The sequence below is a fragment of the Lichenostomus cassidix genome, chromosome 24 (assembly GCF_008360975.1).
Source record: "Lichenostomus cassidix isolate B80296 chromosome 24, HeHo_3.0, whole genome shotgun sequence".
NCBI classification, from domain to species: Eukaryota; Metazoa; Chordata; class Aves; order Passeriformes; family Meliphagidae; genus Lichenostomus; species Lichenostomus cassidix.
Genome location: NC_139504.1, coordinates 4574347 through 4597573, shown reverse-complemented (window position 1 = coordinate 4597573; position 23227 = coordinate 4574347). Strand labels below are relative to the sequence as shown.

The 23227-nt window shown below is 49.1% G+C and overlaps 1 protein-coding gene across 6 annotated transcripts; it reads right to left on the bottom strand.

Annotated features, from left to right (window-relative positions):
- Window positions 1–585: 585 nt before the first annotated feature.
- Window positions 586–22689, bottom strand: TRIM29 (tripartite motif containing 29). Of its 6 annotated transcripts, none has more exons than XM_085081671.1 (9): window positions 21557–22689; window positions 14468–14563; window positions 13110–13343; window positions 12183–12381; window positions 9181–9264; window positions 5997–6062; window positions 4607–4708; window positions 3572–3651; window positions 586–1071 (listed from the first exon to the last, which is right to left on the bottom strand). In XM_085081671.1, exons 1-9 carry the CDS (start codon window positions 22409–22411, stop codon window positions 1009–1011), a joined length of 1779 nt encoding a protein of 592 aa, XP_084937797.1. In that variant the 5' UTR covers window positions 22412–22689; the 3' UTR covers window positions 586–1008. The 6 variants fall into 6 exon arrangements, with proteins under 6 accessions (XP_084937797.1, XP_084937799.1, XP_084937798.1 ...); XM_085081673.1 differs by having other exon boundaries at window positions 4607–4705; window positions 6003–6062; XM_085081672.1 differs by having other exon boundaries at window positions 6003–6062; window positions 21557–22688.
- Window positions 22690–23227: the final 538 nt, after the last annotated feature.

Below are 23227 nucleotides of genomic sequence, written 5' to 3'. Positions count from 1 at the left end.
GGGGAGAAGCCATTCCAAAATTGCTTGAATCATGAGCAAACCGTGAAAAGGAGCTGTTAGGTTTTGGTTTTCACTGTTTGAGGGCTCTTATTGCCATTTTTTCCCCCAAGTGCTCTGCATGGCATGGAATGAACCCCTTAGTTTGTCTATGGAGAGGGAAAATCACCCCAGTGAGATCATGGAATGGTTATCCAGCCCTGGATGGGATTCATCAGTCCAAAAATATTATCCTGAACAAAAAGCTGTGGTAGTAATTCTCATTGCCCACTGCAGGGGGAAAAAAATATATAAAATAGCTAAACTACAGCATATAAATCAATTTTGGTTTAGGGGAATTAAGAAAAACCACCACAAACCAGAAAAGCACCCACCACCTATGGCATCTAATCAATCTTCTATTACTAGGATGGATTTTTCTTTTTATTTCTTAATTTGCAAAGGTGGCTGGAGGGGCACTCTGATGGGCTGGAAAGCCTCCCTGCCCTCCTCCAGCAGCTAACCTGGGGCTGCAGCAGCTCTGGGAAGATCCTGCTGGGGCTTTTTTTGGCTGCTGAGCTGCTGGAGGAGCCTGGGGAAGTGTGATGCCAGGGTGGAGAGGCACTGGAAAAGCTTGAGCCTGGGGCTGGCTGGGCCTTCTCCACGCTGGAGGAGCTTTGGGAAGAGCCAGCTCGGGGCTTTCAGCGGGATTGAAGAGCTCTGGGGACAAGGGGACAGCTGCCGAGCAGGGGGTGCCACCAAGCATCCACAATTCCCAGGAGGGGCAGAGCAGCTGGGGACAGCGAGGGGACAGCAGAGGATGGGGTTAAGGCCTGCAGAGCTCTCGGGGTGAGCGGGGAACTGGGGGAAAAGTCTCGCATTCCTCAGGGAAAGGCAATTCCCGTCTGCACCTCCCCTCTCCCCGGCAGAGATTAGAGCGGTAAGGTTAATAGTTAGCAGGAACATCCATGGGAATCCGCAGCTGGGTGTTCACTCCGGGCGCTGCCAGCTCTCCCCGTCACCCCCAGCAGCTCAGGGCGCCTCGTTGGAAGTGGCTCCGTTGCCTTTGTTGACGTAGAAAGGGCGATAATGGGACTGCAAGGCAGAATTTGGGGCAGTGAGTTGGAATCCCTCCTCTTCCCGACACCCAACACCTCAGCCATCCATCCCCATCCTGCAAATCACCTCCACACAGCCTGATGGGCAAATCTACAAACCCACAAATCACCTCCAGCCTCTCCTTCCCCTCCTGGAGGTGCTGGAGACATCAAATGCAAATAATTTGGCTTTTTTTTTTTTTATTATTTCCACCCCTGCTTTGCATGGTTCTCATTGCCAACCCAAACGATGCCTCAAGGAAAACCTCAGGCTGTGACTCAAGGCTTGATGAGAGGGTTTTTTTTTGGGGAGAAGGGGAATGTCACCTTTATTTTTATGCCTCTGCCAGTGTGTTTTAATTGCTCACTAAGCTGACAGCTCCGGGGAGTTGTCACACTGTGGAGTCACACGGTTATGCAAGTTGTGTGGGATTTATTTGTGTGGGATTTATTTGTGCTCTCAGGCTGGCAAACCCCAAACTCTTGTGCATGGGAATTCTCTCACAATGGGGCATTGTTGGTTCGTGCCTCAGTGGTTTGTGTGAATGGAAATACAAGTGGTGAGATGGGGCAGAACCTACAGAAATTGGCATTTTCTGCCTCTCCAGCTCAGTTTCCTGCAGTCCCTGAGTGCAGCTCATCCCATCAGGATCTGCCCCTGGAATTTCCCTCTCATCTGCCCCATTTTAATGAGAAAAATGTGGCAAAGTTGTGTTGCCTCACAGCCAATTGATTTCCTGGGATCACTGCACCATCTCCAGCCTGGGTGGGAATATCCTCACACCACCGAAGGGATGACCATGGAAATCAGGAAAAAAATGGGGTTTTTAACATCCAGTCTGTCTCAGGTTTGCTCTCATGTGCAGAAAGTGGGAGAGACCCCACAGGAACGTTCTGACCTCTTTTAGTGCAGCTTTATTTAATATCAGGAACAGCAGGGAGCACAGGCAGAGCAAACCCAGCCCATCTTCCTGCTCAGTGCTCAACACCTCCTGCTCAATGTTCCCTTTTGTTGAGGTCCTTTTCATTTTATGGCTTTAATTTCCAATATAATTAAGATATGAAAGAGGGGGGGCTTCGTTTAAGAGAGCTCCCTGGGCGTGAAAAAGCCCTTCCTCCTTGAACAGCACAGCCCTTGGTGAAAATTCATATTTACAGACCTTTTAGAATGTACATTACTTAAATACACATTTAAGGCTATTTTAAAAGCCAGATTATTGGCCCAATAGACCATAAAAGCTCCTGCAGAGATACTGCAGTGTAGACTATGCATTTCTATTTTGGTGCTTTTTAAATGCTTTCTATTTATCAGCTCAATTGTGAGGTTCAGGGCTACGTGGTGAATATTGGCTATAAAAGGGAAATGGTCATTACAAATGTGAGCTCGGGGAAGGAAAAGAGACAGGGAGGGGATGGAGGGAGAAGTTCCCCAGATTTTCTCTGTGGGGATGAAGGAAAAATCCCTGGGAGCACAATGGATGTGGGTGATGCTGTTTGAGAGGTCAAACCCAAGGCAGAAGGGATGGCAGGATTTTGCTGGTTTGCTGCAGCACCTTCAGAGGTTCAAGGCTGGATTTCCTGAAAGAAATCTGCCAAGGAACATCCCTTCTACTGGCTTTTATCTCCTGGGGAGCCTTGGAAAGGGAGCAGATCCAGCTGCAATTTCTACCTGTTGTGTGTTTCCCTCAGTGTGAGAATGCTCCCAATTCCTGACCCTCTGCTCCTCCCAGGCCTCATTTCCATGGAACAGTAAATAATCTCTCATAAACGTGTAACCAGAAATTAAAAAAAAAATTCATCAGTGGGGGCAAAAGCTTGACAATCTTAACCCAGATCATGCAAAGTCTTAATGCAGCACGGTGAGAATAAAAGCAGAATAAAGAATAAAAAATAAATAAAGAATAAAAAATAAATTTAAAAAAAATATTTGGTGCTCCTGAGGCAATGCATGAACTGGTTGTATATTTGAGACTACAAACCCTGAACCATCCCTGTCCTGTGCCTGTGCTGATGATGAGTGTGAAATGAGTGCCTCAGAGATGTTGTGGTGATTTCTGCTCACAGCCTGACCTCGTCTCTGATACTGCATTTGCCCACTGCAGGACGTGATCAGCAAAGCACTTTCATGTGTCATTTCCACATTCTGGATGTCACACAGTGACACTCTGTTAGGAGTGGGTGACACCCCTGCAGGCAGGGAAAGTCCTGCCACTGTCATCTCACAGGATTTGCGTGGCTCCCATCAGATTTCACACCAAAACCTTCTCCAAACATCATTTTGTGGGGATAATCAGCACTGATTTCCCGCACACCCCAGAGCTGTGGAAATTGGGGGTTAATCTGCATCCACAACAGGAGCAGGGGGGTTGAAGCTTTTATTCCCCCACCCCCAAAGCACCCACCCTGTGTCTGCAGCCTCCCTGGATCAATGATCACTGATCAGTGATCAATATTCCCTGGATCAGGCTGCCCTCTCCCACCCCAGCCATCCCCCTTACCAATACAGACTGCTTGGAGGAGGATTTCCACGTCTGCGGCGTCACCTTTGCCGACTGGTGTCTCACTATGGAGGGGTAAGCTGGGACAGGACAAAACACAGCCAGTCATGGAGCAACCCCTGCCACCACCACCACCCCCCCCAGTGTCCCCTGGCCGGCGTGGGGACAGAGCAGCAGGACTGGAAGTGCCACATCATTAGTATTGCATTGCTCAACATGGAAATGCAGCCATCAGACAGATGCCTCTTCCACCACCCAATCAGGCAGGAAAAAGGCAGGAGAAGAAGGTCTGGCTAATTAAAATGTCTGAGGAATGCAGAGAGGTGGAATGCAATCAGACCAATTAAATTCAGGCCGAGTCCCAAAGTCAGCATTCTGACTCTTGCAGAGAGCACTACAGGCTGTTTAATTAGTGCAGAGAGCTGAGCCTGGAGTTCCTGCAGCTCCTCTGGCTGCTCGATAAGCTCTAAACCTCTTCCAGCACAGCAGCTCTGCTCTGCTCTGCTCTGCCCCGAGGGTGACACCAGCCAGTGGCAGGGCAGCACACAGTGGCCTTGCCCCACCATCTCCAGTCCATCAGACTGACTCTGTTTAACAGGTTCTGGTGCTCTTGGATTCCACCTCTGGCACCCTGGGATGTGGGTAGTGAAAAGAGGATGATGAGATGGTGAGCAGAGGTTCAGGTCTGAAGGAGGATGGGCAGCTCCTGCTATTTTTTTTTTTTGTTTTGTTTTTGGTGTGTTACTTTTCAGTGATGATGCTAGAGGGGCAAATGGCCACGGTGTCTTTCTCTCCCTCGAAAATCATCTAAAATTTATCCCAAATTTCAGATCCCTTCACCTGTTCCCTGGATAAAACCTTAATATTTTTTTACACCCCTTGTCGCCCTGGTTCAGCAGAATCCCTCCTGTGCAGATGCCTGAGAGTTTGGCAGTCAGGCCAAGGTGTAGGAATGCTCCAGGAGGCCAGGAACAGAATGAAGGGGTTTATCACCTCGGGAGGGGCAGGGGAAGGGGAATACTCAGTTCCTAGTACCGGTCTTAGTGAAGAGGCTCCCATCAGACTGTTTGCTGAAGTCACCGGGCGGATTCTGTCCCACCGAGGAGAACTGAAAAGGCAGCTTAGTGCCATTGCCTACTGGAAGATAGAAGAGGTTGTGTTATTCCAGGGGGGAATTTCCAAAACACACGCTGTGGTTCTGCCTTGCCCTGCTGGGGGGGCACAGGCAGGGACATCCTTGGTCCTTTTCCCTCGGGGAGAGAAGGCAGAGGAGAGCAGGGAGTGTGGGGTGATGGCAGTGCTGCAGAGCCTTGCTGCTGAGCCCCCGAGAGCAGCACTCCCTGCACCTCCAGGGGTGATTCCAACTCTGCCCTTGCCTCCCAGCCTTCATCCAAACCCCACTGCAATTAAAGCAAGGCTTCCCCTGCTGGCCTCCTCGGGGTCAGAAGGATCTGAGAGCAGAGATGAGAGGGAGACAGCCCTGCCTGTGGCGTGGAGAGCAGCAAGGGGTGAGGTGTGGCTGTGAGTCACCAGGGCTGCCCCAGGCAGGGTGGCCTGGCTGCTTCCAGAATGAAGGAAAGGAAGAAAATATGGGGGGAAAGGAGATGGGATCTGGGGAGAAAAGGCATAAATATGGACCAGGCTGTGTCTTGAGAAGTTGTTGGCTGAGTAAAAGGTGGTTTTGGGATGGAGAGAAGCACCTTGTGCTTCTGAGGCTGGCTGAGAGTATTTGGAGTGTGGTTCTGCCACAACCTCCACCGAGTGTTCTGGGTGATGGTTTGGGATCTCAGGACCTTTCCTGTGTTTTCCACCTCCTTCCTCTGTGTCCCAGTGAGAAGCAGGGATGCCTTTCCCTCCTGTGAGCACAGCACTGAGAGCCTGGGCTTGGGGGTGTGCAGCTGGTGCTTTCTGGCTGGTTTCAGAATTAAGAGGTACATACGGTTAAAGGGATAAAGGGTTTTATTTTGGTATTTTAATAGGATTTGAGGTGTGTTTGAGGGGTTTTTCAAGGTGGAACACGCCGAGATGTACACACTGTGTAACACATATATAATTTTAATGGACTTTGCAGATTAGCATATCCGTTTAGAATCCCCCAATAAGAAACTTAATAAATGAAGTAACATCTCCCTATTCTAAAAATCCACCCCCTAAACGAGGCTAGAGCCCAGTTTACAAAACACATTTCAGAAAGAACATATTTTGAGTTTTTGACAGCATGAGGCTCTTTGGCTTCTCATCGTGCACGTCTGGACTTTTTGTTTTGCAGAACTTCACACAACTATTCTGTACCCTTAGCCTACAGTGCTGCTGACCCAGGCAGGGCTGGCTCTGGGACTGGCAGGGGCAGCAGGAAAGGTGGGTTAGTCAGGCAGAAAGCTGTGGCACGGGGGGTTAGATCCTCTCAAACTGAAGGCAGAATTACCCGTACCAAGTGTTTCCTCAGTCGCTTGGAAGGAGGAAAATTCCCATGACCGTGGGTTGAAATTGGCTGTAAAACAAGAGCATCCAGTTCAGCAGTCGGCTCCTGACGAGCTGCCTCGTGGTCTGTATTGCTCTAGGAAAGTCCCCACCGAGCTGGGAGAAGCCCCAAAACAGAAATCTGGGCCCAGGGAGCAGAGGAGAACCTGAGTTTGTTTTTCCCTGGGTATTAGGGAATGGGGAATAGACTTGTGCAGTGAGCAGAGCTCTCAGTGCCACAGAGCTGCAGCAAATTGCCAGCTCAGCTTGGGCTACTCAACACCACCATTCTGCAGAGAGCTCTGCAGGCTGAGGTTTGGGTTCAGAGCTCCAGAGACAGCAGGAGAGGGACATTTCTCAGCCCTGTGTGTGCCCCAGGCTGCCACCAGGATCAGACTGCAGCCGGGCTAGCCTTTTTGGGCTCCCAGTAAAGCCAAAAGATGGATTCTTGGAGCTGCTCTGCTGCCATCCTGTGGGCTGCTGCTCTGTTTGAGATGTGTTTCTGTTTACACAGTTCTCTCTGTGTGCCTCAATCCCTTCTACTCTTCATTCAAAGCCTTGCCAGATGATTTTCCAACCTCCTCCTGGCTTTGGCCAAACTGTTTGCAATATCAGGGGAAGAAAGCTTAGTGGGAGAGGAGAGAGAGCAGCGTGGAGCAGCTGAACAGATTGTTCCTCTGTCTTTGAGGCAATGTTTGAAACATTTTGTGTCTCCTCTCTGCCTCATCGTGTCATCCCTGCAAGCAAATGTTGTGTCATAGAATAATTTGGGTTGGAAGGGACCTTAAAAACCATCTAATTCCTCACCTTCCACCATCCCAGCCTGCTCCAACCTGCCCTTGGACACTTGCAAGGATCCAGGGGCAGCCACAGCTTCTCTGTACCTCCCCACCCTCACAGGAAGAATTCCTTCCTGATATCTCATCTAAACCTCCTCTTGTTCAGTTTGAAGCCATTCAAGAGCAGTGGAAGTCTCCTTGAATTTAAGCAGGGCTTAAAACCTCGTCAGTTCAGCTGGAATCCAAGCAGTTTCTCAGCTTGGGCTGCTGTGATTAGCACAGAGCATTCCTCAGTCCAGCAAACAGACTTCCCACTGTGGCCTGGGGCAGACTCTGCAGTGACCCAGCCTGGCCAGAAAAAGGGTGTGGAGCAAAACTGCCACGAGATATTGAAGGATTCCTAGCGTGTTACACAATGCAAAGGGTGGTCCTCGATTTTTTTTTCTCCCATTTTCTGGGATTCTTTAGCCAAGATGCAATCAGCTGCACTGCTGGACTTCCACAGCACAGGGACAGAGCAGGGAGAGCTCAGTGCTGATGGGGATGTTGCATTATTCATCGGGTGATCCTTGGCTAGCCAGCCTGCTCGCTAAGTGGGTCACAACTGCTTTGCCTACTGATTGCTCCCAAAATCCCCACCGGCGCGGCTCCAGCAGCTGGATCCTTCCTGCCACCCCTGAGCTCTGCCCCTGCTGGGCTCTGCTCAATCCCCAGCTCAGCTCAGGCTGCATGTGCAATTTGGTTTGTTTTGGCCAAAGTGGCTTTGTTGATAGAAAACGCGGAGTGAGTAATTTGGACGGCGGCATTGTCTGTGTTTCCAGGAAAAGAGGGATGTGTAGGTGGAATAAACGTTTCTCCAGTGTTTGGATAGTGCAAAGGCCATTGCAGGAAGAGGGGAATTGTGGCACAGCCCTCTCCCTGCTCTGGACACTCAGCACTGCTGGATCTGGCAGTGCCTGGAGATCCCTGCTGGATCTCCACATCCTGCAGCAGGTTGGGATGCTGCATCCCATGGGAGCCTCTTCTGCCAGGTGTCAGCAGCTCCAGGGAGGAGCAGAGGGAAGTTTAGCACTCATGAGAGCACTGCCAAAATGGCTTTTCCCTTCTTTTTTCCCTTCCTTTTCTCCAAATTAGGGAATATCGCTGTGCCAGGCACACACTGCCCACTGTGTTCCTCCCTTCACACCCCTGCACACTCTTGAAAAGCCTGTGGGGCTATTTCCACCTGAAATCTCCACGTTTTTTGGGTAGAGAAAGGCTCAGCTTGTGCAATTTGAGAATTAGCTTTCAAACTTCCCTCAGGGCTGGAAAGTTCTGGGTGCAGGGCTGAGCCTGTGCAGTCTGCCCAGCATCATGAGCTCAGCTCAGCAGAATTTCCCTGACAGCACAGGGCTTGGAAACCTTGAGGCAGCTGAGCAGGAGAGCAGCTAAAACCATCTGGGAGGTGTTTGGAGACAAGTTCAGTGCAAAATCCACCTCTGGAAAAATGCTCAAGTCCTGCTGGCACTGAAATGGGAATGCCAGCCCTGCTCCAAACAACATCCTCACCCCTCAGGGCTGCCAGGGAGCTGCCAGGCGTGGGCTGACGGCACAGGAGAAGGGCAAAGTGGCACTGCAGACAAAGGGCTCAGTGGTGGGGTCTGGGTTATCCCCAGGAAAGCCCAGCACGGAGCAGGGATTTGCCTTCAGGGAGTTTCCCTGCCCACCAGCTCTGCAGAACAGCAGCTGGAAACACCTGGCAGAGCCGGGCAGGGCTGGAATTTGGGTATTTGTTTGGTGCCACCCTTGGTGTTCTTTCATTCCTCGCCCTGCCTGGGCTTTCAGCACTCTCAGCTTCGTGCTCTGGATGCCAGTTTAGGAGTGGAAATGGTGATTTTAGAGCTGGATGTGTTGGAAACACACCCAAACACTCCAAAAACTCATCCAAGGTTCTTGTCAGAGCTCAGAGAGGAGCTCCAGACCCCTGCTTTTTTCTTTTTTTTTTTTTTTTTAGAACATATGCCTCACTTCTTCTATCCTTTTCCTTGAAGGAAAAATTTCTGGTGAAAGTAAAATCCTAATGCAGAGCAAGCCTAGTGCAGCTTTCACTTGATAGCACAGAGAGATAAGCTTTGGGTGGAGAAAAACACTGAATTTATCCTGGTGACTTTTGTTAGAACTCCCCTATATTCACTCTGGGACAGAGTTCAGTCACTTCAGCTCTTCTCCATAAAATTGAGAACATTTTTTGAGGCAAAGCCTTCTCAAGGCTCTCTGAACTGGAGAGGAATGGATCTGACAGTGTGAGGGAGAGCAAAATTCTGGATATATCATCAATGAATTCCCTTTCCTAAGCTGGAAGGGACTCTGCCCACCTCTGGGCTGCCATACCTTTGGGAGACAGGAACATGGAAAACCTCTTCAGGTTGTCAGGCTGGTTCCACTCGTAGTTGTTCATCATGAACCGATGGTCACCTGCAGAAGGACAGCAGGGATGAGCTGGGGAGGCACTTTGGTGGGGTCTGACTGCCCTGTGGGATCTCTGGCTGGGAGTTAAAGCAGTCCTGGAGCTGCCTAAAATCCAAATTTCCCTCAGAGGCAGAGCCCAGCTGAAGCATTCAGCCTCTCAGCCAACACAGGAGCTCCTAAAATCCTTAGGGACACCTGAGGGTTGAGGCATTTCCTTACCAAAGTATTGTTGTGTGGCTAAAAACGTTCCCCATTTTATCATTTTTGCTCCTTTTGTGTGTTGAACCTGAGCACAGGGCTGGCTGATGAAGAGCTGCCACCATTTAAAGCTCCAGAAATCCCTTCAGGGAGGCTTCCCTGGGTTGGCTTCTCCAGTTTTTGGAGGAAGATGCTAAAGCTGAGGTGCAAACAGCTCCAAACTCTTGGGCAAGGGTGGTTGGTTCAGGTTTAAACTGATCAAACTTACTCCTACACAGCCTGGGTTGGGTTTTCTGACACTGATCCACAGGAAATGATGTTTTATCAGCACACTTGCTCATAAAAACACTTTCTTTGAAGGCCTCTATAAACCTATTGTTCTCTGCAAGGAAGTAAATTCGGTTTTCATGTTTAAATAGCTCCATTCTTTGATTCTCAAGTCGCAGAACAAACTTTCCTTTTATTCCTCCCATTTATTTCGGTGCTATTTAAGCTCCCTGAATGCTCCCTGATTATTTGTCTCCTTGCCATGCAGCTACCTGTTATGACAACTAAAAGGACGTGGATTCCCTTTGGAGTCTGCTATTAAGCAGGTTTCATTCCATTAATATAACATTTCTTCCTGGGAGGTTTTTTTCACAGCAGAAGATCAAGCCAGCTGCAAATGAATTCGTTGCAGTGACTCAGGGGGAGTCCGAGTTAATAACTCCACAGCTCCTTAATGGATTTAATTCCCTCGCAGCCACTGGATGCAGAGTGCTGCCCTCTTTCATGGCTTGGAAAAGGGAGAGCTCTGAAGCTCCTGGGACTCGCCAGAAATGACATTTCCCAATTGTTCCCAACTTTTCATTAGGCAGGCTCCAGGCTGTGTCGCTGGTAAAGCTCCTGGAGGAGCTCAGGTTTCTGGCAGGGGTTTGTTGTCCTGCTCAGAAATGTTCTGGCGCTCAGAATTTCAAATCACAGGGAGGGTTTCTGGCATCAGGAAGGTGGAGGAGACCCCAGTTAAAATAATCAAAATGGAATTGGGCTTTATCCTGAGCTGCCAGAATTGTGTGGCTGCAGAACCTTGTTGGGTTATAAAAATGTCCAAGGAAAATGGTTCAGGTGGAAATTCTGCACAGCTTCAGGTGGACAAAGAAGGGAGAGAAATGCACAGGTTTTTGGGTCTGTTTGTTATCTATTGATATGAAGTTATTGTCAAATTTCTCAGTGATTCTGGAGCACGAGGAGTGTTGAGAATCCAACCAGGAATACTGCAGTGCAAAATGCTGAAAGATCAGTAATGTTCAGTTTCTGGTGCTGCTTTAAGGGCAGGGAGAATTTAAAACTCTGGTTCTAATTACATTCTGAGCACCTAGATTGTGATCCCTGACCTTCCTGCAAGGTTGGTCCAGAAGGATCTGGTCCATCTAATTCATGTCTCATGGTGCCACTGGGTGGTGTGAGGTACTGATAAAGGAGGGATGTCCAGTAAATATTGTGAATTTGGGTGAGTCAACAGTGATTTTGCAGATTTGCAGCAGTTCCTCAGCTGCTCCTGTTGTATGAACTGACCTTGAGGTTATTCCTAACCCCTTTCCACCTCCCACATCCTCCTGGCAGGGCAGGCTGCAATTTATCCTCACATCACCCCCTCTCTCCTGCTATCTGGGCTTCCTCAATGACTGCAGGATTCCATCCTCACACCAACCACTCGCTGCCATCCCTGGATTCCCAGAGCAAGAGGTCATCCCAGGGATTAGGTAACATGCCCAAGGTTACCCAGGCTGTCTGTGGGAGAGCTGGGGAGCACAGGCAGCACAGCCCATTGTGGTGCTCTGCCCTAATCTCAGCTGGGAGCCTGATGCAAGACAATCCTTTATTCGCAGCTAATTGGGAGGAAGTGGGTGATGAACTCGAGAGATTAATTTTGGTGTTGCCTGTGACCTCTCTGCTCACCCTAAAGATCACCTTAAACATCCCTGAAGTGAAGTGTGGGGATGCCTTGGATCAGGGCAGGCAGGAAAGCTTTCCCAAGGGAGTGTGAGCAGAGAGTTATTCCAGCTCAAATCATAGATTAACACCCAAATGGAGCCCTTTTCACTTGGAAAATTCGATTTTCAAATATCAGCTTGTCAGTGGCAGGTGCTTGCAGGGTCATTTCGTGTTCCAGCCAGGCAAGCAGAGGCTGAGGCTTGCACTTGTAATATTTGATGTCAAACCAGCACCCCAGGTGTGCTAACCAAGTGTACAAATAGGATTTCAAACCTGCCATCCCACGTTGACCTTTCTGCCACTGTCTTTTCCCTTCACTGAGCTGCATGAGCAGATTTCCCTCGTGGGAAATGTCCTGCTGAACTTCCAGGGGTTTGCTGGAGTCTGGCACAGGGCAGCATGTCCCTGCTGGGCTCTGGCAGGAGGGAAGGGTGGCTTTTCCTCCCCCCACACAAGAGGTGGCTGAACCCATTAAATCCTCAACATGAAACCCTAACATGAGCTGGGAATCAGGGATTTAGGGCCAGTTTGGTGCTCTAAGCAAGACACTTGATCTCCCTGGCAGTTCTCCTGATTCCACCCCCACAGAGGAGTGGCAGAGTAACTGATATTCCAGAATTAATTCCAGCCACACGTGCTGTCACTCCCACTTTTTCTTCTTCATCAGGAGCACTCATCATCCTCATCTCCCCTGCCCCTGCAGTCCAGGGCAGCAGGGAGGGAGGGGAAGGGGAATATTTTGGCTTTTTTACCATTCTCCATGTGGTTCCTCTCGATGAAGTTGCGGCCCAGGTCTGCCTTGCAGATCTTCTCCACGTGCCTCATGCAGACGTTGAGGAGGTCATCCCTGAGCAGCCCCATGGATGGGCTCATGCTCTCCCCTTCCAGCAGCACGCTGTAGGTGGGCAGGGATGGAGGGGGCACGTAATTCCTCATCAGAGCCCCAAATTCCTGCAGAAAAAGAGAAAAAAATTAGGTTAATTAAGAGCGTAAGGTGTGGAGGGTAAATCTGAGGGAATTTGTTGATGTTAGGATCCAAAAGTGTGAAGAAAAGCAGTGAGGATGGGCAGGAAAATGTCCATTAAAAAAAAAGTAAATAAACATGGAGTGGCTGAGTTCATTCCAGAGCAGAGAATGTGCTCTGGAAATGGCAAAGAAAAGCAGTGAGGATGGGCAGGGAAATGTTCTGTCCATAAAAAATAACCATGGCATGGCTAAGTTAATTCCAGAGCAGAGAATGTGCTCTGAAAAGGGCAAAGAAAAGCAGTGAGGATAGCAGGGAAATGTTCTGTCCATCAAAAATAAAACCATGGCATGGCTAAGTTCATTCTGGAGCAGAGTATGTGCTCTGGAAATGGCAAAGAAAAGCAGTGAGGATGGGCAGGAAAATGCTCTGTCCATAAAAAATAACCATGGCATGGCTAAGTTCATTCCAGAGCAGAGAATGTGGAGAATGTGATCTGGAAATGGCAAAGAAAAGCAGTGAGGATGGGCAGGAAAATGCTCTGTCCATAAATACCAAGTTCATTCCAGAGCAGAGACAGCTCCCCATGTCCAGGGGAATCCCTGACAGGGATGTGCAGTGAACTGGGGAGGTTCAAACATCTCACTTGGGGTTGTCTTAGGGACAAATCCTGTCCTCACAGGGACAAAGGAAAGGCAAAGGAGGTCTCTGTCACCTGCAGGAAGAGCACAGAGTCGCTGATCTGGTGGATCTGCTCCCTGTTCTCCTTGTCCTCCCGCAGCAGCTTCGCCCTCTCCTCCAGCTCATCCACGATTTCCTTCACGTTCTCCGAGGCGATCTTTTCCCTCTGGTCCAGGGCAGCCTTCACCTCATCCCTCTGCCTCTCCAGGTCACGGATCAGCTCCTTGAAGTGTTGGTCCACCGTGGCTTTCTCGTTGGTGGTGTAATTCTGGGGGAGGGAGCAGGCAGCAGGAGAGAGGAGGAAGAAAATATTGAAATTTTTCAGGGAGTTTTTGCTAATAGGAAGACACAGAGGCGGATAAATCCAAGGATTCTAAGATTTTAGATTATGGAGACTCCAGCTATGCGAGTCTTAGCAGCAGGGAAGTTGTGCTGAGAGAAGCAATACTTGTTCCTGCAATAATCCCATGTATGCAATCTGAAAGGAGCACTGCCTGCCCAACTGTAAGAGCAGATCTTTTATTTCAGGTGATATTTAAAAACCCTCCTAAATCATGGTTCTGGCTCCTGGACAATTGGAGGACCGAATTCCCACCATTTCAAAGGATGAAAGGTGCTGAAATGCTTTTTCCAAGCCTGACCTCGAGGTGCCTCTGAAATATTCCTCAGAAGGACTGTGGATGTAGCTATATTGAGAGTCAACATTTCTAGGTCAGGTTTCCAATAATAATAATAATAATAATAATAATAATAATAGTAATAATAAAGCAGATGAAAAGCAGAGCTGGTGAGCCAATGTGCTTGCACCACATAAAAGGGAGAAGAATGGCTTTGCCTATTAATATTATGCAAATTTTCTGGGGTGTCTCCAACTTGTGCTTTCACTGCTTTGCTCAGTTAGGCTACAAATGAAAGAAATAACACCATGACTCTATTCCAACCCTTACCACGGTGCAGGAATTATTAAGGAGACCTCTCTCAGCATGGAGATTAGCTGTTCCACCAGAAATAAGATGTTTGTCGGGGTAAATCCATGCATTCCTGCTGCCTCATCTCTGTCAGGGCAACCCTTTCGCAGGTTATTTGTGGGTTTTGTTTCTAAATCTGCCTGGCTACTGGTGATGGAAGGGCCACAGAGGACCTAAAAAAGCACCCAGAGCAGGGAGGTGCCTTGGTTTTGTAACCAAGGCTTGATCTCCCCGCAGGGAATGTCGCAAGATGACTTCAGTGGGAGTTGTTGTTTCCAAGATTTGGCTTGGAGTTTGGGACAGGGATGAGAGAGAGGCTGGGAAGGGATGGAGTGAGGAGGAGCTGGATGTCTTGAGGAAAGGAGGGGAAGGAGGAGAATGGTGATGACAGGAGGAAGGAGCGAACTGAAGATCTCCAACTCACCTTGATGCGATCTCTCTCCTTCTGCCACTTGTCCACCTCATCCTCCACCTCGATGATCTTCAGCTGCAGCTGCTCCTTCTGCAGGGACAGCTCGGCCTGGGGGGAGAGGGGACAGGGGAAGGAGTCTGGTGAGCTGGGGGTGACAGCCCTGAGCCTCCCTGGTGTGCTGAGCAGCACCAGGCAGGAGCTCCAGGCTGCCGGCACTGCCCGAAATGGGATTGATGCCTTAGGATTTTAGCTTCTGGATTTTAGTGTGTCTGTAACCCTGAACTCCATACAGGGTGCTAAATCCTGTTCTCAGCTTTCTTAGACAAAATGAAAAGGACAAAAGCTTGAACCTCAAGCCCTAAGATATGTAAAGAGCAGTGAATTGGGGGAGTAAACTTGGGGTAATTGACTTCATTAGCTGAAGGTGTAATTGGAGGGTTAAAACTCAATATGCAAATGGACAAAACTTACAAGTATGAAAAACTCATGACCTGCTGTCCATTTTGGGTGTAGCCCCTCTTGTGGCCTTCCCCCACCCTAAATGCACCTTGAAGGCCCTTCAATAAATTTATCTTCTTTTTATTCTCCTAACTTTGCCCAGGCTCTGCTGTAGGTAAGCCTGACAAGGCATCAGGATCATGTGCAGAGTCAGCTCCCTGAGCACAGCACAGCACAGCACAGCACAGCACCCACCTCCCAGGCTGTCAGGGTGCTGCTTTTAATCACATGGGAGTCATGAGCTGCAGGGAAAGGAAGGGAGCTGTTTCAAAATTCAGCTGTGTGTGCAGAGCAGGGCCCAGCCCAGGGTGTGCCTGTGCAGCAATAACAGTTTTCATGTAATTACGGAATGACGTTTGACGAGTGTTGCAACAAGAGGATGATGCCTCCGGCAGGAATTCTGTTTAGACAGGATTGTGGATTAATTTGCTCTGAATTGAGAGCTTTCATGTAGCGATGGAGCTGGGGAATGCTTGGAAAAAATTTTAAAAAAAAATAAATTTTTAAACCACAGGAGGACGAGGAAGGAGTTGTAGTCAACCTGCCTGGCTGAGATCAGCAACTTCGCTGGGAATGATTTGCATTTTGTTGTGCAGAGCCTTCCCAGAGCAGCTCAGAGCAGGGATTTGCACAGGAATTCACAGCACTGGAGCCACGGAGGTTGGGCAGCCTTGCACCATTTCCCTGGATCGCTGATTCCCTGGATCTCTGATTCCCTGGATCTCTGATTCCCTGGATCTCTGATTCCCCAGATTTCTGATTCCCCAGATCTCTGATTCCCTGGATCAGCCCAGGACCTGCATGCTGGCAATGCCATCCCCTTTAACTCCAGGCAATCCCTCCCCGGGTCATTCCCAATCCCAATCCCTGCCCCACACATCCTGCCCGAGCTTTGTGGGTGCATTTCTGCATTTCATGTGTGTGCAGCTTGGTCACAGCCGTGACCAGAGCTTCTTCCCAGAGCTGCTGAGGAACCACAGAGCTGGCAGAAATTCCCAACGTTCTGTTCTTTCCCAGCGTTGGGAAAGTCCTCAAAACCTGCTGATCATGTGGGATCTGCTGGAAAACTGTTGGATTCACTGCTGGGTTAACCAAACTGCTTTGTTGCCTTATATAACACAAGAAAAGTGGGAAGAAAAAAGGGAAATGTGCTCCGAGTTGTCTCAGTGCCAGGAAAGCTGCATCTTCAAATTGTTTTTAGGAGCTGGGAGAGCCCTGGCCCTCTAAATATTATCCACACCCCCTCAGCGGTGACCATGAGCTGATTCTCACCCTCTCCAGGGTTTTAGGGTTTCCTGGCAAAGCATTTTGTGGCACAGGTTCATCAGGGAACCCACACTGGCTTCCAGATGAGAGAATTTGCTCTGCTACCCATCAAAAGAACAAAGAGATGAGTTTGATCCTGCAATTTTCACATTTTCAAGACAGCGACTCGGAGGAATTCCTGCTGGTTTCCATTCCCACGTGCAGTGGGAGATGTCCTGTGCATCAAGACTCTGCACAGCAGGGAAACGCAACGAGATGGAAATGTTTGAGATCCATTTATCCACTGCATTAACCAATGTGAGAAATTACACCCAAATTCCAGTTGTTTCCTTGAGCCACGGAGCTGCATCCAGGTGGAATTAATTGTTAAAAGCAAAAGGCTCATTCCCAGAGTAATTATTTCCCTCCTCATCTCCAAATATCAGGACATTCTTATAAAAATGTGAGTGAAATCCTACAGAAAAGGTTTTTTTGGGGAAGAGCAGCCCTTTCACAGCCACTCCCAAACCTCAAAGGATTTGAAGAGAAAGATGACAGGAAAAAATGTCAGGTGATGGCTGGAAGGTGGTGATAACAATATTATACTTTGATAGTCTTTTAATTATGATGAGTCTCCAAGGAATTTTGGGAACTATTATTTGGAAAAGTGATTCTGACTCTCAGCAGTTAAACCATCACCCAGGAAGGTGGTTTGGGATGTAACAACCATTTAAAAGCAGCCCCACACAACAATTTGGAGCGAGATTTATGATTTGCAAATGGAAATTAAAGAGATAAGTCCCAATAGCCAGGATGCAAATCCCACACTCAGCCAGGTTTGGCAAAGGGGGAAACACCAGCAAAGGCTCCAGCAAGGGCAGGGGAGGTGAAGGGAGGTGTGATTGGGTAGTACTGCAAAAAATTAAATAAATATTACCCAAAACCACCCTAAACATAGCAAAAAAATGTTGAAGAGAGGTGCAGGGAGACTCTGGAATAGTGGAAAACTGGTGATGTGGGCAGAAGGGTTCAGCAATGGTGCTCTGGAGGTGGAGCACAACATCAAGGGGTGCAGGAGGTGATTTCCTGATGTTTTTAAGACCTTTTTTCTGTCTGGAAGGTTGCTTTAGCTGTCCGTGTATATCACAGATATACATTTACAGTATGGGCGCCACAGGTATTGGGGACATGAAAGGTCTCAGCTTCATTCCCTAAGAGGAAATTTCTACTTTCCTTTGTATTTCTCACATTTTTCCAGGGTCAAAAACCCTCGAGGGACCTTACAGAGCAAATCCATTGGAAGATTTGGGGTTCAGAGGATCCTAATCAGAGACAATACAAGCAACATCCCCATTCTGGGGGAACCTCCAGTGCAGAAATAAGAGGAACAGTGGGGAAAACGCAGGAAAATCCAGTTTTAGACAATTTTCAGCCATAGCAGGTGGTCAAAAACCACCGAGAAACGCCACAACTGAGAGTCCTTGAGCTAACACTGGATCACCTATTAAAGCCTTAAGTTAATTAGGGCACTTAAGAGGCTTCAGTGAAAGTTCAGAGTGTACATCCAAACGTGGCCAGCTGATCCCAGGAGCTGCAGATGGGAGGTTCTGAGCCTCGCAGGGGATGATGCAAGGTGGTTTTTGCAAGGCAGCAGCAGCAGCAGCAGCAGCAGCACAAGCAGCATCATGCCCTGAACGCTCTGGGAACACCTCAGTGTCCCCAGCCTGGGAGAGCTCTGCTAATTATTCCTTCTAGCAGCATCCAGAGGCAATCCCAGAGCTGGAGAAATGCTGCTCAGACTCAGTGCAGTGGGGATGCCACGGCTGAGAGGTTGGAGTTGTTTGAGATTATTTCTGCTGGGTTTAGAATTGCATTTCCCCACTGAAGTTTCTGTGCAGCAGTAAGAGTTTTCAGTGGGTTAAAACCTCTGCCAGCATCCTAGAAAATGCCACTGGAGAAGCTGAGGCTCTCTGCGCAGCTTGGAGAGAATTCCTGGATTTTCCCTGCATTCTACCCTCAGTGTAAAGAATTAATACAGAATTTGGGCAAACAGGCAAATCTGCTCCAACCACAGTTTGCTGCAGGTCACTTCCCCCTGATATGAGATTTCCAAATGGGAAAAGTGTCCTTCCTGCAGGAAACTCTGGGGAAAGAGCATCTATTTTAAGCTGGTGTAGATAAGGTCTCACAGCCACACTGCACCAGAAAGGTCCCCAAACCCTTCCAAGATTTTCATTTGTTTGCTCTCCGCTCAGCGAAAGCGATGCAGGGCTGGGAATCCCTCTGGATCCATCTCTGGGGCTGCTTTTCTTCAAAGCCTTTGTGAAATCCTGCCTTTTCAAAGCTGCCCCGTGGGGAGGAGGAACCCCCAGCTCCCCTTGCAATGCCTGGGTTCAGCAGGAACTTTGCTTTAAAAGAGAAAGAATTAAAGAAAAAAAGCCAAATCAAAGAGGTTTTCAGCAGGGCTGAGCTGACGTGCTGAGCACCAAGGAGGTAGTGCCAGGTGATTTACAGCTCTGGGGCTGGCAGAGGTGAAGTTGTCTCGTTGGGAGAGCAGGCTTGTAAAACAGGTTTGGGGTGAAGGATCCCCTTCCAGCATGAGGGATGCTGGCTCAAAAGGGGGCTCTGGTTGTGCTGATAAATCAAGGGTTTTATTGGACTGTCCAAGCTGCTGTGGAGCATCCTCACTTTTCAAGTGTGAGTGGTTATTTCCCAGCCTCACAGACCTTTTATTTGCTGGTTTGGTTTTTATTTTGTACTGATTCTGGCGCAAACTGTTGCTTCTCCTTTAAATCTGCAGCAGGAAACGAATGCAAAGTGGATCTGGGGAGAGCATTAAAGGTTTGCTGGGTAAAATACGCAAATAGCACTGGGTGGGAAGTCAGGACAAATGTCTGTCTGAGTCCCCGTGCCTTTCACTCGTGCTGCTCAGCAGGAACAGGGGTGAGTGATTCTCACCCCAGGCTGCTGGAAAGTGGGAGATGCTGCTGTGTGACACAGAGATATCAGGCTTTGCACTGCTCTAACTATAGTGTCTGTGCTCTGCCTTGTTTGCATTCCTCCCCTCTCTGTCTGCTTCGTGAGACAAGCAGGGTTTCCTAATTCCACGGGAGGATTTTCCCCAGTTCTAAAGCACAGTGTTCCCTGCAGGCTCACAGCAAACAGGCTCGTGAAAGAGGCTGAAATCTGTGTTAATTCTGCAGGACTGGAGGGGAAATGGACCTAAACCGAGCTTATTCTGTGACAGATTTGTGCCACCAAAACTGAGCACCCCGGCTGGAAACACACAAAAACAAACACCAGGTCTGGAATCCTCTCCAGTTCTGGAGTCACAAAATAGCCAGGGACTAGGAAATCCTTGCAGATGAACCAGATAATCCTGAGCACTGTGTGCAAGGCTTTGTCCAGATGCAGCTTTATTCTGGTCACACGCCAGTAGCAGAGTGAATTTAAAGGTGGTTTTAAAGCCACCCTGGAGCTGCTGGGATGCCAAGCTGGGACAACAGGACAGGGATAGGGATGACCTGGAATGGTGTTGTTGCTCATCCCTTCCAAAAGGGCAGCAGCAGCACCAGCCACCCTTCCAATTTGTGGTCACATTCCTGCTCTGACTGATTTGATAAGAAGAGGTGTTACACACCAGGGGCTTGGAAATATTCATTGCTCTTTGTGGTTCTCGCTGAGGCTCCACCTCTGGTGAATAAATCAGGGGTGGGAACAAACATTTTGTAGGCAACAGCTTTCCTGCTAATTGTTTTTGTCTGAGTGAATGCTCGCTCGAGTTCCAACATGATCCGACTCGTTGTCAGGAGAAACTTGCACATGTGCAATGATTCATGTTGATAAATCCTAAATGCTTTGGGCTGAGCGGCGGCTGAACCAGTGCAGGAGCCAGGGGTGGCACAAGGACTCTGAGAGAGGAGTCAAACAGCATTTTAATCACAGTTCTCTGCCCATCCACGGCTGCCCCTCCAAAAGCAAGGTGCTGTAGGTGCATCCAGCCCCAGGAGGAAGGAGCTGAGCGGCTCTGTTTCCTCAGGAAGCAGCTGTTCGCCTCATTTTGGGGCAGGAATTGGACAGCCTGGCAGACACCAGACACAGCTTTGTGTCAGAGCTCGGCAGTGCTCAGGGCTGACATCAAAACCACGAGAACAGGCAATTATGGAACAAACAGCAGGCTGGCAAGCCCTGCAGGAATTTGAGAAACCGGCTGAGACTTGGAAGAGGCTTTGTCTGGTTTCAGGGAGGCTGCAAGCTGGAGGTGAAATGGCAAGAAAAGCCCAGAGAAGGCAGAGATAAACTCCACACAAGGTGCTCATTCAGCCTGATGAGATAAATCTTCCCAGCTCCTTAAAAAGAATTAAATTGTTCTTCCCATGAAGGGAGGTGAAGGATTTCTCCCAGCAGGTCCTGTGTTTGCCTGGTCACCACATCACAGCACTGGTTTGGGGTTTAGGAGATCTTAGTGCCTCTCCAGCTCCTGACTGTGTGACTCCAGGCACTTAAATATAATTATTTTACACTTCTTTCTGGCACCTCTCCTGTCCTGTCTGCTTAGAAAGTTTCTAGGCCTGTTTTTACCACGGGGATTTGCAGCAACAAAAGTGGTGATACCCTGATTTTTGCTAGAACAACTGAAATACTCCTCACCCACCCAGAAAGCAAACAACAGGAGGCTTTCAGCAAACAAAGGTGAAAGCCATTTCGTTTGTGGAATCTCCCTGGATGTCCATCCTCTAAAGCTGTTGTAGTAACACTTCGGGGAAAATGATTGTGTTTTGTGCTTGCACCAGGGTTTGGGTTTTTTTCCCATCTAAGCTTCAAAAGACTCTTTCCATAGGTGTGGCTCAAGAGAAAAGAAAAGAAAACCAACATAATCTCACTCTAAAGAGCTGAGATAGCAATTTTCAATGGTTATTAGTAACTGTAACAACCACTGATTTGACAACTTGTGTTCTGGAAGTCCTGATGCTGAGCAATGCACACCTTTCTGTGGGTAACACCACACAAACACTGTCAAAACTCAGGAATTTTTTTAAAAACTTATCATTTAAGGTGTTGGTTCAATTTCTGCTGAAAGTCAGGTGTGCTGCAAACCAGGTTCTCCATCCCCTAAATCCAGTCTGCAGCACAGCTAGAGTGCTGTGCTGTTCCCATCGGGATTAGGAGAATGACAATCCCGTGGAAAACAGTATGAATTCTCCACCAAACACTTCCCATCCACCACCACTGCAGCCCAGGATTACACCCCAGGCATCATCTGAGCAGAAACTGCAGGCTGGGGAGAACAAGCTGTGCTGTGACATTGAGATCCCCCCACTGAGGGGAACAGAAGGAATAAAAGGAGAAAAAAATTACCTCTTTGCCTGCCTTCTCGATCTCCACCGTCACCGTGCTGTGGTTCTTGTGCTCCTGGAACATGCAGAGGTAGCAGATGCACATCTGGTCCGTCTGGCAGAACAGCTCCATGGTCTTCCCATGCACAGGGCATTTTCTGGCTTCGAAGTCCCTGATGGGGTCCAGGAGCTGGTGGTCCCGGAAAGCTGCTCCCTCCAGGTGGGGCTTGAGGTGCAGCTCGCAGAAGGAAGCCTGGCACACCAGGCAGGACTTGACAGCCTTCTGCTTGTTGTCGATGCAGGAGTCACAGAGAACATCCTCCAGCTTCACCCTGGGCCGGGAGCTGGTGGCTCTGTCAGCCTTGTTGAAGGGTCTTCTCAGGTCCCCCGTCTCCACCAGAGGGAGGGAGGATTTCTTCAGTTCCCCCATCTGCCCAGCAGAGAACAAGGACTTCCTCCCTTCGCCATCCCCGGGCAGGAAGCTCTTTTTGGAATCCAAGGAGAAGAGGGACTTCCTGAGGTCGCCTTTCTCCGGGAAGGACAGGGCTGGCCTCCTCATGTCTCCGAGCTGTCCGCCGGCAAACTGCATCTTCTTGGAGTCGGCCGAGTCCATGCTGAAGTAGGTTGACCTCTTCTCGTCGGATGACTCCACAAACTGAATGATGGGCCTCTTCCAGTCACTCCCAGAGAAGAGGGAGCTCTTGATTTGCCCCGTCTCCAACGCAGCACCGCCCGTGCCTTTTATAGCTTCTTTCTCGCCTCCGCCAGGGCTCGTGGCCTTCTTGGCCTCCTCTTCTTTTTTGGGGGCAGTCGGGCTCTTGGCGTCCTCGGGTTTGGTGGCAGTGCCGTTTGTCCTCGCAGTGCTCCCCGTTTCCATGTCCTATGCAGGGTCAGTGCTTCCTCTGCTCGGTCTCCTCCAGCTCCTGGCTCCTCTCAGCCCCTGCAAGGCAGGCAGGTGGTGGTGTGGGCGAGGAAGGGCTCTGGAGCAGCTCTGGAATGCTGGAACCCTGGTGCCCGAGTGAATCACCTGGAGCTCCTGCAGCCGAGGTGGATGAGGGGGGAAAGAAAGGAGGAAAGGAAGGAGCAGACGGTGAGGGATCAGAAGCTCCAGCTGTGCAGTTAATTATACAAGGCAGTCCACACCCAGGAACATTCTTGTCTAACCAGGTTGGGGAGGAAGGGCTGTTTATATACATAGAAATGTCTCCTTGAAAAAAAAAAAAAAAAAAAGAAGAAGAAGAAGAAATCGTTTTCATTAAGATGTAGCAACCAGTTCCACCGCTTGTTGTTTCAAAAATAATTTGGCCAGCAGCTGAGGTTCCCTCCTTGCAGAGATGGGCAGGGAGGCCACGAGGTGCCCAAGGTGGGTTTGTTAACTGGGTCATCCCCATGCACCAAAATAATTAGGGTTGTAATTAAAATGAACGCCTAGAATAAAGCATTCTTCAGCCAGGCTCCCCCGAGGGCTTGCTGCGTTCAGGAGGGAGGAGAAATGTATGGTTAATACTGGGTTTAAACAGCTCTATTATCTTTATTTTGATTTTATTTTGGGTTTGGGCAAGGTCTGTCCATCTAGACCCGGAAATAACCCAGAACCAGTCAGACTTGGCTGGCCCTGCTTTTCCCACAGGCCACGGAATCTCCAAAGGATGAGTGGTGAAATCAAACCCCCATTGTGTGCTCTGAGATAAGA

Bases quoted from the DNA above. Each gene is read 5' to 3' on its own strand.
- TRIM29 (XM_085081671.1), bottom strand. From the start codon at position 22,411: ATGGAAACGGGGAGCACTGCGAGGACAAACGGCACTGCCACCAAACCC. The intron at 12,382-13,109 runs GTGACAGAGACC...CTTTTTCTGCAG, and splicing joins ACTCTGTGCTCTTCCTGCAG to GAATTTGGGGCTCTGATGAG. The intron at 1,072-3,571 runs GTAAGGGGGATG...TCTGCCTTGCAG, and splicing joins CCTCCAAGCAGTCTGTATTG to TCCCATTATCGCCCTTTCTA.